Source organism: Melospiza georgiana, chromosome 3, assembly GCF_028018845.1.
Source record: "Melospiza georgiana isolate bMelGeo1 chromosome 3, bMelGeo1.pri, whole genome shotgun sequence".
Taxonomy (NCBI): Eukaryota; Metazoa; Chordata; class Aves; order Passeriformes; family Passerellidae; genus Melospiza; species Melospiza georgiana.
In genome coordinates, this window is record NC_080432.1 from 44,938,993 (window position 1) to 44,957,295 (window position 18,303).

At 38.3% G+C, this 18,303-nt stretch overlaps 1 protein-coding gene across 3 annotated transcripts in view; it reads right to left on the reverse strand.

The window, feature by feature from the left end:
- PLD5 (phospholipase D family member 5) overlaps positions 1–18,303 on the reverse strand; it is a 175,901-nt gene that overhangs the window by 22,431 nt on the left and 135,167 nt on the right. For all 3 annotated transcript variants that reach the window (XM_058020635.1, XM_058020636.1, XM_058020637.1), the window contains one exon: positions 17,712–17,839. In XM_058020635.1, the coding sequence (XP_057876618.1) occupies positions 17,712–17,839 (128 nt within the window). The remainder of the gene's footprint in view (positions 1–17,711; positions 17,840–18,303) is intronic.

An 18,303-nucleotide genomic window follows, 5' to 3' on the forward strand; every position in this document is an offset into this window, starting at 1 on the left:
CTCATTCCGAAATATTTGCCAAATAGTTGTAATCATAGGAACAAGACCTAATCTTATTGCTATCTAAATCAGAATATTTCTGCAAGTTTCTTTAATCAGTCAGCCTGCACAACCTGAAATTTGCAGAGAGTTGGAAAACCAGACATACCGTACTGCAGTCTTTCATTTCTGGATAAGCCAGTAAATTAATTTTGATGCTAAATATAAATATGACCAACATCCAAGCTGAAGAATCTATTTGGAATAACATCTTTAATTTTTCCCCTGGGTTCTGGTATCTTTGAGGATGCTCCTATATTCAGCTCTAGGCTGTCCCCATAGTCTGGGCACTATTTGTCTCCAAATATTTTTAACTATACATTAGCACTGTTTTCGCTGTGTGCTGCCAATACAGCTCTCTTAATTGCCAGGCATGCCATTGCAGAGGACTTGCTAATAGTACTCTGTTACATCTATCTGCATAATGTGGTTTAATCGGCTTTTCATGGCTGTTAGTTGATTCTGACATAATTATGTGGTTACAGTTTTCCTTTCATTTATCAGTCCCATTATTACCATTCCGCTTTATCCATTCTACTAAAAGTAAAGATGAAAGGGTCCTCACTGCACACCAGAAGCTGCCAGGATTGCATCTGCATGAGCGACTCTCCTCGCATCAGGAGTGCCTGCAGTGCGTCCCCTCCCCGTGAATTAAGAGATTGCCCTTCTGCCTAAGTGGTTCCTCGTGTAGAGATAGGGAGGGAGCCAGGGGCACTAATGGGTTTTGTTAAATGCCCCTGTCACAGATCAGCCCCTATGCGGGGTGTCAAAGGAAGCGACAGGCATCCCTAGCGCCGGCCTCTCCCCACGGGGAGCGCAGGGAGCGGAGCCTCCCCCGAGCGGCTGCGGAGCCGCGGGGATGCCCGGCTGGGTGCGGCCGCCCCCCCGCAGGGAACAGGCTCAAACCACGGGCTGCAGGGAAGCCACCCGGAGGTGGGGTTACAGCCAGCAATGAACGCTGCCTTCACAAGGTGTGCGTCTTGCAGCTGGCTTCTCAAAGCACTGATCAAAGCTCTTCCTGCTTCTGAAGCTTTTCCCCACGGGAGTCCCTAGTACATGATAGAGGCAGAGCTCCTCTCCCTCGCTGGGAAAACACAGATATCCTCTGCTGCCTGTTTTCATTAAGCTTTTATGAACTTAAGTTCAAATTTAACTCAGCCTAACAGTAGATTCAAAGCTATAGGAAGAGGGCAGACAGCGACTCTGATGCTTGTTGTGCAAACCGAATTTTCTTAAGAAACCAGTTTCGATGCCAGCCTGTCACTCTGTGACCCTCTCAGCTTTAGGGTGATACATTCCCTTGAAATGCAAACAATACATGTACATAGTAAAACCCCACCAGCCTCCTTTCTTGTGTAACAGCCCCAGTAAGTTTGGAGACAAAAAAAAAAAAAAAACAAAAAAACCTGTTTCAGAATATACTGAGCCTAGTTTTACTCCCATACTCTGAGGTGAGGAGAAACTGCTCTTCTTCCTATTAATCATGAAGCCTTATAATCCTGGAGGCACAGGGGGCAGCAGGAATCTGGTAGTGACAGATTTAGTATGAAGTGGTATGACATCTAGATAAGGGAAAAGACTTCCTCTTCTGTTTGAGAACTGCTGTCATTACAGACTTTTTTTTAGTAGTCTCAAGAGGAGAAGCAGAAAAACCCATCTATATTGTAAGAATCAAAATCTGAGTGTTGTTCCCTGAACTTGTCATCATGGAAACCTTCAGCTATGCATCATTTGAGGTGTCTGTTAAGGTAAAACCCTTCAGGGCAGAAGCTCTTCAGGCAAGGGAAGTATTTATCCATCTCCAGTTTTAAGAGCAATTAATACAGTAATGAAAATGTCACTAAAAATTAAAGATGATCTCAAAAAATCAAAAGCTTAATGAAACTAAGGAAGATAAATGTGAAATGAAAATATGGAGTCACAAATTGATTACTTCAAAATGGAACAAAAGTTTTTGGAAGGTAAATGTAGTTATACAGTTGCTTGTGAGTGACATTTCCAGGGCATGTGCCAGGGACTGGGGAAAGGAATGGTTATCTGCACAGAGAATTTTGTGTCCTCTCTTGAGCAGATTTCTTCTCCTCTTTATAAAGAAATAGCATGCATGCTCTAATCAAAGAATGGAAAATATAGGAGCTGGTTTTCCTTGTTTTTCCCCATGCCATTTACCTTTGTGTAGAGCAACTCTTAAAAACTATGAAATTACTGTTTGACTTCCGTGCCAATAAGGGCTTTCTTAAAGCACCAGAAGAGTGAATAATTATACTTGGCTTAAGAAATGTGGTTTCCTCCCACTGTACAGTGATACTCTAACTACAGATCTCAGTTAAGCTATGAAAAGTAATAAATATGGCCTAGATAGAAAAATGGTAATTTTTATGACAAGAAGAGAAATTCCTTCCTAAATTGGACAAAAAGCAGCATTTCACAAACAGGAATTTTTCCTTATTCTTTTTCCATGTACATTTATAGGCATCCTATGCAAAAGGAAGAAAAAACATGGGAAAAGAACCTGAACAATCCAGGCAGTGAACACAGAGCACTGTAAGATTCTTACACTGAGAAACAGAGTTAGCAGGACTTTTCAGGTACGTTTGGGTCACGGGCCAGAGAGGGTGTTCCATGTGTCCTTACCCTGCACTGTGCAGACCAGACAGCTCCTTTTATATTTGCCTTGAGCTCCACTCTGAGAGACAACCCTGCTGTGTAGGCAAGGTACTATTTGACCTACATAAGAGTGCCACAATCTGGTTCACAGCTTGCCGTATCTGAGTTGTGGCAAATGTAGCAGGAAGCTCTAGAAAACCCCTTGCTTAAAGAAAAAGTTTTTCATAGTTGTTCACACCCAAACCTGATCCTGTAAACAACAGGCAGCTCTCCTCAGGCATGAATTCCCACTTGCCCAAAAGCTTTGGCAACTGGCAGATGCCAGGAATCCATTGCCTGTGTTACAGAAACTTGGGATTAACTACAGGTAGCCCATTGCACACAAAGTTTACTAAAGTAGACTTTTGGCATACAGGATAGTGTATGCCTCTGTCATTTGCCTGTGTTTGAAAATGTATTTAATTGTGCATTTGAGCCTCTGATTTTTTTAATGACGAGTTTCTAAATGAATGACTGAGCAAAGCCAGAATCACAACAGGGCAAACTAATGCAGTAACAAAAAGCACTCCATACTGATAATCAATTACTAAAGCCTCAGATTTCAATAGCTTCTAAATAAAAGTAATATACAATGTATTCATTATCAGCTTAAGACAAATCACAGATATTTACACTGGTACACTAATCTTTTTATAAAATATGCTCTAATTATCCAGTTAACCAGAACTCCAAACATACTTTCTTTTTCATTAGCAGGCTTACCTGATCCTTACTGCAGGCCTCCCTTATGTTTTCATGTGGTATCCTTTAATACTGAGTGAATACTCCCCAATCATACACAGCACCACTGAAGGCTGTCTCTGTGCATCTATTCTTTACCTCTCTTTACCAATATCTGCTGAGCAGATTGGTGTGCCCACCCTATGCCAGGCACAGGTGACAGCTGAGGGGTGGCCTGTGGCAGCAGTGCAGGAGGAGAAGGACATTCTGATGGGTGTGACCATCAACAGAGAGAGACAGATTTGAGAAAGGGAAGAAGTGTTTCTCTGTGCAGAGCTGTTTGCTGTGACTGCTGTAGCACACTTGGCTGAAGAGGCTGACAGGAGCAGTGCTCATCACAAATGCACTCGGTGTAACGACCCCATTCAGGCAGCCCAGTTTTGTTGTAAGCCAAATGTGCAGCCTGATGCTGAACAGGCTGAGAAGGCTGCAGCACTGCCTGGCCCCTCTCTCACAAAACCTCTGCAGGTATTACAGTGCCCCACAACAGCAAAGGGATGTGCCTCAGCTAACACTTCTCTAGAAACTGCAACCTACCCTGACACTCCTGAGACAAAAATCCTCCTCCAATGCTTGGATAGTGATACGGTACAGAGACTTCATACTTTATGTTAAAATCTAATGTAATTTAGTGAAATCCAAATCCACAGAGCACAGTCCTGCTTCTGCTCCAAGTTCCACTTTTTCTTTTCCTTTGCTAAGAAAATGGGAGCTACACTGATATTGGGAAACACTAAACAGAAAACATTAATACAAATGGGAAAGCACTGTTTTCTCAGGAAGTTAATAAAACTGTGTCTAGCTTAAACCATTGGAAAGTGAATAAATCTAAATTAACAGCATCTTTGGATGTCAGAAATCATCTAGGGCACAATAAATGTTTTTACTTGAATTCCCTGTTATTTTGACAGTGACAAATTGCTTTTGAATATTACTTACAGAATTCAAACAGATTAAATTTTGAGATTAACTATTTAATTGTTTAATTGTGCAACTCCTGTTTTCTATAGACAATTTACTGAATCTATGGTATTTTTAAAATCTTACATTCAGCTCTCAACCATTCTCAAATTAATCACCTTGTGGGTCTTGCACTTGGATCTCTCTTGTGCCTGGCCTATGTCCTAGAGTTTTGTAGGTTTTACATTTCTGTCATCTAAGGGTAAAGGTTAATTTTCTATCATGTAGGTTTTAAGTAATTTGAAAATAATTGCCAGGTAGAAGTTCTAATGAACTAGAAAAAAAGCCCTTCCACTTGACAAAAAAAATGGAATTTCAACCTGAGCCAGAAACTCAATCTATCACTGAAAATGGAAAACTGTCACTCAAGCCACTGTCTGGAAATAAATCTTAGCATGTGACCAAGAAAAGGTGATGCATTTGATAGAGAGTGCACCCAGCATCGGCACCGAATGTCCGCATAAAACCATGACAAGTTTTCACCAAAGGAAAGGAAGTGGTATAGGTGGACTGACTGTACCACTGAAGTTGATAAATTTGAATTGTCAGCCACCAGCAGTCCACTGGTCTTTAATTCTCACCTTCAGAAAGTACATTTCATAGATTTGGAACTGTAGACCATGCAGAATAAAAGTCCCAAGAAGTTACAACTTAATATGTTATTTTTACTAATATTACCTAGTGACAAAAAACTACTATGATAAGGCAGAGAAGATCTTTGATGAGCTGCTAATTTTTGTATTCTCTTTTTTTTTCAGTGGTCCATAGGCAAAGAACACAAAACTGCATTGTGGTGCTCTACTAATTTTCACTTCACTTCAGCCACACCATTATTTTTCATAGCACCCTGATCTTAAGAAAACCATGCTGAGAAAAAAAAAGATAGGCTTAGCATTTCATTTCTGCTGAAAAATACTGCTGCTGAGACACAAAGCAAGTTAGGCATCCAGGCAGAATAGGGGCTTATTTTAAAATAGTGTGGTTTAAAGAGAATTTTGTGTTGAAGAGGTAGCAATGCATATTCAAAGTAGAAATCCCCTGTGTCCTCATCACATTAGAAAGAAACCCCATCACGATTTTTCTTTTCAGCCATCTGTTCTATCGATACTAAAAACTCAGCAAAAATAAATTTGCTTGCAGAAAAAAATCAAATATAGTTTGTTTAAGCCATGGACCCCTCTGTGATGATGTTTACATAGACCCTATGACAGAATTGTGAATGCAAGTCTGGGCTTTGTACTGCTGTTGTTTAAGCTCACTAACAAATCAAGCCTGACACATGGCTAATTGTCAGAGCAAGCCAGAAGCAGAACTGAATCAGTTAAAAATTCATTGCCATATAATCTATCAGCATAATTAATATCACTTGGCATAATCACAGCCTAATTTATAATTTTCAAATGAATTTTCAGTTTATAGTTTCATTACCCCCTCAAAGCAAGCGCAAGTGTCTTCTTTAGGGGAAATGGAAGCTTGCAACTGCAAGAAAACATTTTTCTAGGATCATGTTTGATTTATTTCTTGTTTTACTGCAGGAAATCTAATTAATGTGAATTCTAATTTGATTCTGTTTCTCTTTTGAAACAATTTCGTTCCTTTTGTCAAAGAAAAGTGCAGGCTGGAAAGAAAAGGATCATGTTGTGTTGGCCTCCCATCTCACTGCTGGCAAGCTGCATCACATTTCAGTCTTGGTGTCATTCACATGACATTTAAAAATTCCCTTCTCCAGCAGAACCATAAGAAAACTAACAGGTGAAGTGAAAGACCCTGCTAGCTTCTGAAAAGGGCTGGACTCCCCATCCCCACCTACATGTGTGCACCTCCCTGAAGCCTCTTTCCATCTCCCCTGCTCCAGAGGCTGTCCTGTCTGCCCTTATCTCACAGTCTCCCCACGCAGCAGGAAATCACAGCAGGAGCCCTCAGCATTTGTTCTCATGCCAGGCAATGCTGCAAAGGGCAGCCTGCACACGTCTTCTGCTGTGCAACAGAGACAGGAGAGTGCAAAGGGCTCATCTCAGAGTAAGGGCAGTATTTATGTCTAAACATTTCTCTCAAAGCACACAGTTTCTTTGGGGCTTTCAGATCCATGGCCTTCAGGGAAATGCAACAGCATGTAGTTGACTAATTGGATGCATTATTTATAACGTTACTGACACACACAGTGGGTTTTCCTTTTGCAAACTGAATAGAGATTGGTAGCACGCATGCTGGGGACACAAACCGGGACAATGACATTGCATATGAATTATTGCTGTAACTGTTGAGCTTTACCAGACTACCTGATCAGAATAGGAAACCCATTTTCATGGTGTAAGCAGAGGGCCGAAGGCACCAATTAATTTTTGGCTGAGCCTTGATTAAATTCAGTGTACAGGACCTTGAGGTAAGCTAGAAATCCAAGCAGTTTAGATACATAAGGCAATTTAGTCAAATGGTACACAGGCAGCCTGAGAACAATGGCTAGTCAATATGAAAATCTATTTTAGAAATCCACTGTGCTCTTTGTCCTTTTTTCTTGAGTAACCATCTTAGATATTTGTGAGGTTTCTGGCTGCTTCAACATGGAAGCAATTTGCCTTGTAAAGATACAATCCTGATATAGGTTCTTAGGAAGAAAAATTGTAGCTAAATTAATACATCGTATTTCTGCCTCCTGACTCTAACAGTAAAATTGGGAAGACAGAATGACAGACTGTGTAAGGCTGGAACGACCCACTGGAGGTTATCTAGTCTAGCCTCCCTCCTACCAGGGTCATCCTAGAGCATATTGCACAGGATGGCACCCAGACAGTTCTTGAATAACTCCAGTGATGGAGACACCACAACCTCTCTGCACAATCTGTTTCACTGCACAGACACCCACACAGTAAAGTTCTTTCCCATATTCAGGTGGAGCCTCCTGTACATCCATTTCTGGCCATTGCCTCTTATCCTATTGCTTGGCACCACCACACAGAACCTGGCTCCATCCTCAACACCCGCCCTTGAGATAGTTACAGACACTGATGAAATCCCCTCTCAGTCATCTCTTCACCAGGCTAAACAGGGTGAGTTTCTTCAGCTATTTTTTGTGAGGTGCTCTAGCACTACGTTTGAAAGAAATGCCTAGTAATCCATCATACTGATTAGAAAAAGTTGTCTGTCCAGTATCACGATTCCTGACTTCCACAGTTCTCTGAAGACACACTTAACAACTCTGTTTGCAGGGGCTGCCTGCCCAATACACCTCCCTCATGCAGGGATTAATAGTTTTCCACTGAGCAGTTCCAGGGAAACGTCAGTGACTTCACTGTTTTGATGACTGCTGTTTGCATAGAAAAGCTAAGGAAGGTGACTGCATGATGACTTCTAAACCAGGCCTTGATGCTTATGATGACAGTATCAAAATCTGAAAAGGTTAGTGATGACATTAATGCTGCACATTCATATGGAAGGAATCCTTTGTCAGAGTCTATTTTGTTCTGCTTGATGACTTATGGGTATAGAAAGATGAGATTTTATTCTGAACTGCAGAATCATTTGTCTTTTATAAAATGACTGAAATGATTGTCCTTCCTTACCCTGACTCATGGAGATTTATGCCATGGTATTTCAGCCTGATTTACTGTGTGTCTTTTTCACAGGACAATACCAAATCCAGTTTTCCATGAAAGGATTCAAACTTTCAAGCAGAAGGTGACTGGGCTCCATCTGGGAACCTTTTGGAGTTAAGGCAGTTCTGAATGAAGACATTTTTCTAGGGGGGAAACTGTCATCTGTGCAATATCAAAGAGTGTGTGTGTGGGTGGAATCACATATTGGGAATACACTTTCATGATTATTTTAATGTTGTTATTTTAATTGTTTAGTTGAACAAGACTGATCTGATGGGGTATGCTAATATCTAAATCCCTCTGAGAGGAATCTGCCTCCATTTGTTAACATCACTGACCAAGATTAGTTGCCAGCAAATTCTTGTGGAAGATGACAGAATAGACTGTGGTGCATTAGCTCCCCCAGCAGAGATTCAGCTGAGGTTAAACAAACAAGTTTTCTTTCACCATAACATAAATCAAATTTTTGGCAAAGTGGTGGATTTACTGCCTTTTTTATATCCCCGTAAGTTTACTGGTTATTTCAGACTACCCCTGGGTAGATCACTGCAGAGATGTGCCTAGAAACAATTTTCATCTCTGTGACCATTTCCTTTATGATGATTTGTTTTAAAGGCAAGACAACTGCCAGGTGAGCTACTTGTGATGCAATTTCTGGGAGTTCCTCTCAAACAGTTTTTATACATTTCAACAACTTAACTCTTAGGCTACTGTGCCTTATCGCTAGGCCATGGACTTGTGCAATCACACCTCACCAGTGTTGTCTATTCACCAGGATTTGCTTCAAGATAGTAGAAGAGGTTTTAAAAGCTGTCTCCTTTTTTGCATGTACTTTTGTGGATGATCTTCTATCCTGTGTGCAGTGGTGTACAGTTTGTATCCTGGCAGCAAATTCCTGCATGTCTCCAGTTCCCTAAACACTTTTAGAACCCATCCAAAATTCTCAACTCTGATAATGCTAGTAAACTGATATCATTTGTCAAGTAACTGAGGGACCAGTAATAAACCAGAACCAATCATACTCTCTTTGCAACATCTGACTCTTAATTAAGACATAGTAATGGTATGGCAAGTACTAAAAAGTAAGTAAATGATTATGAGGTTAGTTTTACTGGAGAAAGAACCTCCTATTTTCCTTTGGGTTTTGGAGATCCAACTACCTGAATATGCCATGCTACTCTGGAAAGACGACAGTTTATCAATTCAAAATGGGTATTCCATAATCCTGCTCTGCAGGATTATTATTTATTGATTTACAATCTATTCTTGATTACTCCAACAGCAGGTAAACCTGTTCACAGGACTTCCACAGCAACTAAAAAAAAAGATGAGAAGAAAATAGAATCATAGAATGGTTTGCATTCAAAACGTCCATAAAGATCGTCTATTCCAACCCCCTGCTATAGGCAGGGATGCCATTCACTAGCCCAGATTGCTCAGGGCCCCATCCACCCTGTCCTTGATCATCTCCAGGGATGGAGTATTCACAATTTCTCTGGGCCAACCTGTTCCAGTGCCCAACTACCCTCACAGTACAGAATTCCTTCCTAAAATCCAATCTAAATCTACTCACATTAAACCTGGCATTTGGCAATATTTAGGTACCTGAAAATGCCGAGCTCCTTTGGAAAGAAGTCAGTTTATCTGTTCAAAATATTCCATTATTTTTCTCTGAAGGTTTATTACTTACTGATTTTCAATTTACTATTGATTATTTCAACAGTAGATAAACCTGTTTCACAGAACTTTCAGAGCAACTGAAAAATCAACAAAAAAATCAAAAAGACAAGATCTGTAGTTTCAAAGGTCAGAAAGAGAGTGATGAGCATATTCCTACAGTCAACAGAAATCAAATAAAAACATGCAACAAACTGTTGATGTATTTTGCCCTCTCCTACACTAAATACAGACACATAATGCAGATGATACATTGGTGCATGTGAGAATGGAGCACAACAGTGGGAGAAGTATGACAAAGGGGAATACATTCTGAGTTCCTCAGAGCTGGGAATCAGCACTGCACCCAGAGAAACTAGCCAAGCTAAGAGGACTTTCTGGCTCCAGCTGCAAGGTGAAGATATAGATCCCATGCTGTTTTCAGTCAGTAAATCACACAACTAGAAGCCCACAGCAGTAAGGAGGAACCAATGGCAGCAATGAAGCTCATACAAGGCACAAGTGGAACAGCCACATTACCATGTTCCTGCCCAGGTTTAACCAGCCCTCTGTGAGCAGTGCACAGCAATGGTGAGCAAGAGATGAACAGTCCTTTTGCTTCACTGGTATTTATCTGTAAATACTGGATGCATAAGTACTAAGTTTCAAGCAGAGTAAGCATAATGGGCAACACTGACTGTCCTGATTTACTGGATGTAACCAAGAAAAAAAACAGTTAAAGAATCTCAGCTAAAGAATCAAACAAAACATTCTACTTCCAAAAATGCAAACTTTATACTATGATAAATTCATGCTGTGAGATCTGCACATTTACAAGAGTACCTTCTCCCAGTCCCCTAACTTTTGGGGGACAAAAAAAAAATTAAAAGAGGAAAGAAAATAGAAAAGCTGCAATTTTGGAGCTATGTATAAGCCACTAAAGTGCTCTAGATTTGGTCAAAGATAAAAACCCTAGGCAAAAGCTCTTAGTGAAAATAATAAAAGTATTTTCAACTTGTCGTTTGAAGGACAAGCTGTAATAGCATCATAGCAAAGTTCTGACAATCCAACTAGAATTCTATGCAGCAGGAAGAAGGAAAAAGTAATAAATAGTTTAAGCAATAAATTACTAAAAGAAGTAATTGTCAGTATAGCTCTGTAATATCTCCCTATGCCTTCTTTCTTCCCATATTGCCTCATTTGCCTATGCTTGAAGATACGGGTTCCACTTTTCTGTTATCTTTAAAATATTAGCTAGCTCAGGGAATGATCCCATAGACAGAAAACCCATGAGGATTTTTTTAAGAATTGGATCACATGGGTAACAGCATATCAAAACTTTTTAGAAGAAGATACTCTCTGTCTTATATAAGAGAGATTTATTAACCCAGAAACACGAATTTAGAATACAGCAGTATTATCCTGCCTGTACTTTCAGTCTAGTATTTACCCATCTGAGCTTGATTGAACCTCAATGGACAACGAAGTTGAAAGAGCCTTGTTTCATGTTATAGGACACTTGAGACTGTGTTCAGTTTACTAAAAGCAACATGATACTGAACACCACTGGGACAGTAAGAAAATTAAGCAAATTATTAGAAGAATATGAGAAAAACTGACAAAGTGCACATTAGGGACAAATCTGTAATTGATACTAGCACAACACGCTATCAAATGGAAACTCTCAATATAACTTTTGCTTGACTGAAAAGATGGATTTCTATGTCAGACAAAATATCTTATCTCAAAAGGACCAGATGCACCATTACATAACTTCAAGAGACTCAGATAAAATTTAGAGAAACCACTGACTGATTACAGACTGCTTTTGCTCTATGAGTTCTGTAAAGATCATCAATAGAAATTGCAAATGTGCAGATTCTGTCTCAGTGATCAGTTTTGAGAGGTGGCTCTGCTATGGCAAGATTTTGGGGAAGCTGGAAACAAATAAGATCATCATGATGTATTTTTGAGATATATAGAAATCCAGTATTTATTACATATTGCTTTTATTGGAGGACAATATTTTTCCCACAAATAAATAGAAAAGACAGTGTTCAATGATACAATTTGAGGAAACCACCATTCCCCTTTCCCTGGGAGAGATACATAAAAAGAAACACAAATTGCATTTGCTCCTGGCATTCCACAGGTTCTTGAATTTTGGGAAAGTTTTTATTAGAATCCATATTCCCAGAAATTAAGACCAGGGGACGGGATAATTCTGAGGCGACTTTTGTCCCTCATTAAGTGTGGCCTTTGAGCTGTATCTCCTCCTTATGAGTATCATCAATATAATTGGGATGAGAGTTTTGAGTAAAGAACCATGTGGATTGCTTCCAATTGATTTTACCCATCACAGTCAATGAAAGGGTTGCTCCTCTAGTATTCCCAGAAACAGAAATTGCCCCAAACCTGCTCCTTCAAATGCAGCTCTTAATACCTGAAATACCATCATTTACCAACTTCTGTAATTTCAGAGTAGGATGTGAAAGAGTTTGGGCTTTATCAGTCTTTTTGTCACAAAAGATTAGAGGAGAAGATGGTACAGATGAATTCAGACTGCTGCTTTTGTCTCCTTTTCTCTATTTTTCAGGAAGGACAGCCTGAAGAACTTAACTGAAACCCTCATTATTTCTCAAACCAGTTCTGTCCTGTTGGGTGATAACAGGCAAGACAAGCAGACACACTCCAAGCACTCTTGGAGACATCTTGCTGCAAGCCTTCCTACAGCTTAGTTCAAAAAACAGACTCATACAAAAACAAGTAAAATATTGGCTCATCAGTTTTTACTTAAAATGGACACAAAGAAAATATCTATCTTTTGATCAACCTAAGTTTTGGGGGTTTCCTCCCTCCCTTTTCCCCCCTGCCTTTTTGTTTGTTTTCCTAGTAAGTACAGGCTTATTGATTTCACAAATTTCAGAATCCAATATAATTTTGCTGTAAGTATGCACTTGATTATTCATATTTATTGTAAAAGACAAAACTTAGTTTATCTACCATATCTACAGATGCTTAATAGATCTTTTTTTGAATAATTCTCATAGCTCTCCAACTCAGCTAATTTGGCTGTTGATTCAACTGAATTATTAACAGAATAAATGAAAAACTTTCCTTATCCTTCAAATGTAACTGAAAAATTCATAATGGCTACAACTGTCATGTGCTGTAGGACTCAATACTAATGAGACAAGTATGTTTTAAGTACTAAAAACCATAAGGAAAAAACAGCTCACAGAGAGTTTCTCATTCACACACTGTCACATTTCACCTTCTACAGTACTTTTGCCCCCTTGGGATTTTATTTAACATCTTAGGTGCATCAAATAAAAACTAACTCCTCAGATTAAACACCAACCTGACAAAAAATATTACCCAGTTGCCTTGAATTATGTAGATAAAATTAGCAGTTTGTAACTTATAACAACAAGAGAGTAAGAGGAGGATGGAGAGGAAACTGACAAGGAAATCCTGATCGTTTTTTAAGATTAAGAGAAATCAAATGCCTTTCTGAAGTCTTACTTATATTGGTGAAACAAATCACACAAAGAATCCAACAGAGACATGAAATTAATGGGAAAATGAGAAAAATATCACTTGGTTATTTTTTGTCCTTAAATAAGTATGTTTCCCAGCCTGGTTGGATTTTTTTATCCTTTAAAAGGATTAAAAATTCCTGTGATTTTTACAGCCTGGTTGTTTTTGGTACTTAAAAAAATTAAGTCTAGCGGCCATTCAGCTTAAATTTATCTGAATTTAAAAGATCAGAAGAATGAACAATCCAATAAATATATGGGACTTAAGAGGCATCTTAGAAACAAAAATCCTCTGCTAGTAGTTTTTACACAGCTAAGAGAAAAGAACATTGCTTAGGAACTTTGCCATAACATCAGCTGAGCCAAAATTTAAACAGGAATTTTTGAGATAATGCTTTCAAGATGGGCTAGGCAAGAGAGCAAATGACAAATGACTACCTGAGGTGGCTCTAGATATTGGGATTTGTTTAAGAACCAACACAATGGGAGCTTCTGGTACTGCTTGATTATATTTCACCATCCATCCATATCTTCTGTTCCTGCAGGGAAGGGGATGCTGGCCCTAGATGCTGAGCAGAACGTTGGGTCCATCGCTGCTGCACGGCTGCTCACCTGTCTCAGGCATCACCAGCCTGTGGTTTTGGTGCATCCCCTGGCTTACATCTTACCCACAGCTCTCTAATCTCCAGGATCTCTCCCATTTTAAGGACTTTTCCTTCAGTCAGGAACTTCACCTTTTTCCGTTCGGGTCTCCCTCCTTAGTGTCAAGACCACTTCCTCCTGGAGCCCCAGACAAGTCACTTCCCTTCAGGCCAGATGTTTACAGTCAGACTCCACAATTCCAGGGAGCAAACAGCAAGCTTCTACTTGAGACCTTGAAGGTTTGAATTTGATCACTAACCTTCACACATACACTCAACTACCTGGTACTGGTGGTATACATAATTTCAACTATTTTATTTTTTTTGCCAACAAGACTAGCTAATATTAGCCTGATTTCACTTCCAGTGAAGACAATTGGATTAATTTTACTTGTTTCAGGAATTTGCAGTAATAGCATTTTCCAAAAGCTGATTATTTTTTGCACATAAGTGCATTTTTCTGAAGTGGCTCAACTAATCCATTACAGTTGTTTGCCCACTGGATTCAATTATTCATGCGTGAATAAAACTTTTCCAAAAATGTTGTTAGTATAAAAAGCTCCAGAAATGTTCATATGTATTACAAACCTCATGCTCCTTAACAGAATTAAGGAGATAAATGCATTTTCAAGCTTTGCTGGAATTATTGGAGGGAGTCATGGAACAAAGGAAATATATGATATGTTTCATTAGCTTATGGATTGCAACAATTTTTATATAACCAATTTCTTTTATGAATTAGTAATAAGCTACTGGGTCAAGGAGCTAGAAACTAGAATACAGCACCATGGCCATCTTGATTGCCATTAGTTCAAGCCACAGGAAAAAAATTAATCAGTATACATACACACTTTTAAGCATGTTTGAGTGACTAATTTTTTAGCTGTTTCTCAGTATGTATAAATTTACCAGCAAGAAGCTAGATGATTTCACTGGTAAAATCTTACAGAGCTTACTATATCTAAGAAAGTAGCAAAACTCTGGTTGTTCATAATCCTCAACTTTCAATGGGTTATGTAATTAGGTAATCTTTGGATACATCGATAAAAATAGAAAAAGATGCAAGAAATCCAGACATGTACAAAGAAAAATTCAAAATATTCCACTATGGACAAAAAAACCATCCTATTTTTGTAAAATCCTGCTCTCAGGAACTCTAAACAAGTACTTTAAATTTCCCTGTGGGGTTTGATTTCAGACTGAAGCAGATAGCTGGCATAGATGATTTCAGCTAGAATTACTGCAGTTTGACAAACTTGCAATTTAACTGAAACACAGTTTTACTTGAAAAGTAATAATGTGCTCTTATCCTTGCTCATAATTTCAAAGCTGAGACTCTGGCAAGTATTATAACTTTGCCAGCAGAGGCACAGGATATCTGCAGCTTTAAAGGCTATTCTTAAGTAATATCTGCAGCATATGAAAATCTCTCCTTGATGCAGAAAATTTACTTTTAAGAAAATACTCTCATTGCTTCTTGTCAGTGCTGGCAAGTCAAGAAAATGGCAACAAAACTAAATAAGCTTCATATGTGATTGATTTATAGTATCCAGCTTATAAACACAAAGAATTCTCCAGAAATACTGCAAACCCTAAGTCCTGATGATGTTTTCCATGGATCTGTTAAAAGTTAAATTATTGTTTCAGCTTTAGATTTAGCCTCCTAAGAGACAAATGATGCTAAACAGACTTGGTTGTTTTATTGTTTGGTTTTTTTGTTTTTTTGTTTGGTTTTTTTTTTTTTTTATTTTTTTTTAGTATCAGGCAAAGGGACAATAGAGGAGAGTGAGAAAGAGAAGGCGAGGAGCTGATCCCTCATTTGCAGCTATACTGAGACTCTGATAATGAGAACCTGTGGGAGATACATTTCCCCAGTGAGGGCTCAGCTCACCGTGGGTTTTAAGATTTAGTCCCACACATGTGCAAAGAATTTTGCTTGAGGAAAGAACTCAAAATAAAATGATAGAGTTCTGTGCTTATTTTGCTTATTATGAAAAGGAAAGTTCAAGACAGATTATTATTTTAGGACAGCATATCAGATCTCTTTGACAGTTGCCCTGATTTATTAACCTGCAACTCTGGGGTAACGGAATCAGACACTCATATCTGCCATCAACAGGAGCCAAGCATCTAATTTCCTTTGGCTCTTCTGAAACCCCAGCATACATTTCTCAACTAACTGAAAGCAGATTCTATTTTACCGTAATGCAGAGAGATTTCTTTTTGCATTGTACAAATATTCTTCTGAGCTTCATCTTAAAATTACATATAAAATATATTGTTATATGACAATAAGATTAAAACAAGTCCAAATGCATGCAGGAAAGAGTGATAAAATTAACATCAAGGAATCACTTTTGAAACACTGGCCTACAAGTAACTGGCATCAAAGTTTAATGCAAGTATGTTACAAGATTTAAGATTTACTTCAGCATGAGAAGAGTAAGCCTATATGGAATCGTATAATCTGTGATGAAGATTATAAATACATAAGCAATATATAAATAATGTAATTATCTGTGTGGTAAATGTGCTTCTTTCCCCCACATTTATTATTTTTACTGGTACTCAAACCCCCAAATAGAAGAGGCTTCAAAGACAAACTGTTTATAAGCTAAATAAATTCTATGAAGAGCTATTTTGTTATGACAGAAGAGTTTAGCTCATGAGCCAGAGATAATGTAAAAACATTTTCTGAACTGTCCAAAAGCCCAAACTGCATTTTATTGCATTGCCTGGAAATACAACATCCTCTTTTCCAAGACTTTCTCTAACAACATTGTTTTTTCTACCTCTGTTCCAGATTCCTTTGTAAACATACATTTTAAGTAAGTTAATATCATAAGAGGAGCAAAAATGCATTTATTCACTTTATTCACTAAATTGGCTAATTTGCTTTTAGTCAGACTTCCAGTCTTAGCTGAAAACAAATATAAAGTTCAGCACAACCAAGACGCACGTTCTTCTTTACAAAATCATTAGAACATTATTATGTTCAAAATTATTCCTGTGTTTCTGAGATTCTGCTCACATTTAGAAAGCAAGCTTTGTTTATAGCAACTAATAACTATCTAGGACTGCTGCTTTTCCCTCTCTGTTGAGCTTTTCAGTTACTGGGATCTCAAAGTACAGGTTTCACTCCGTAAGTGTGGCTGAAAGCAGACTCACACAGTCAGTGGTATATAGCAAAAATGAACATGACAGCCACTAATAATCCTGAAACTGTTGCAGAAATAAAAAAAGGCACACATACCTACAGAAAGGTAAATAAGCTGTGTTACTGACGAATTCCTCAAAATGGTCACAGACTGCACAAAGTTTTTAGCACTGCTTCAACTGTCATGTTTATGAGGAATAAAAATGTGGAATTCTCTCTAATACATTCAGCCTTCAAAAGCATTATGCTATTTGATATTCTATACCCATAAATCTGACCCTCCCCAAAGGTAGTGGGTATTCCAGTATAATACCCACTATCCATTTGGAAGTCTTTCCAAATCTGGGGTTTGCTTTGTTAAATGGCAAATCAGAGGCACTACATCTTGCCCATGATATTACAACAGAGTTTCCAAAGTGGTTTGTTAACCAATAGGTTTGCTCCCAATTTTTTTTTTTTAATAAGTAAACTGGAACATATAATGACCATCACAGAAATCAATAAAAAACAATCAAATATTTAAAATTCAAGCATAACCATGGAAGACAACTGTTATAATAAAAGGAAGCAAAATTTATAGTAGTACATTCTTACCAACACAGAAGAGTCATCAAAATTGTGGCAGTACAGTTTTTGATGCCAGCAATTTTGCCAGTAAACTGTCAAGTGTCCTAAAACATTACTTTTTTTTCTCATTATACTCTCAAAGGGTATAGGGTTAGTTTTACAATTCAGTTACCTGTCCCAACGATCTCCAGTCCAGGCTGGCACTTCCAATGTATACGTGCTGTTTATCAACAATCCAGAACGATGACTGAAGCCGACCTTCATTGTATGCTGACATGTTCATATACAACACTTCAGCACCTAGAGATTTAAGGATAAAATAATAAATGGCATTACTTAATATGAGATAATTTACATTATTAAAAGAAGAAATGATTTCACATTTCACAGCCTCAGTTTCCAAAATTAGCGAGGGGCATGATGAAACATACCATTAAGGTTTAAAAGCAATGATAAACATTGTTACTGTCCCAATATTTAAGACTTTAATTAACATCTATTTCAGTTTTATGAAGAAATATTTATGCAATGCATGTCCCAGGTATAGGGAACATTCCCATGTGTTATAATGTTTACATAATTGCCTTCCACTTTAGAATCAAATAATCTATTTTTTCTCCAGCACTGTATGTTCCTAAAAATAGTTCATTTCTAAACTTCTTTTCTCTAGCATAAACCACATATTGCAGTAATGACCTTTAAAATATGAATGCAATTAAAACCACTGCCTAAAAAGCAGACTCTACTCTGCTCCTCCTCCCCTG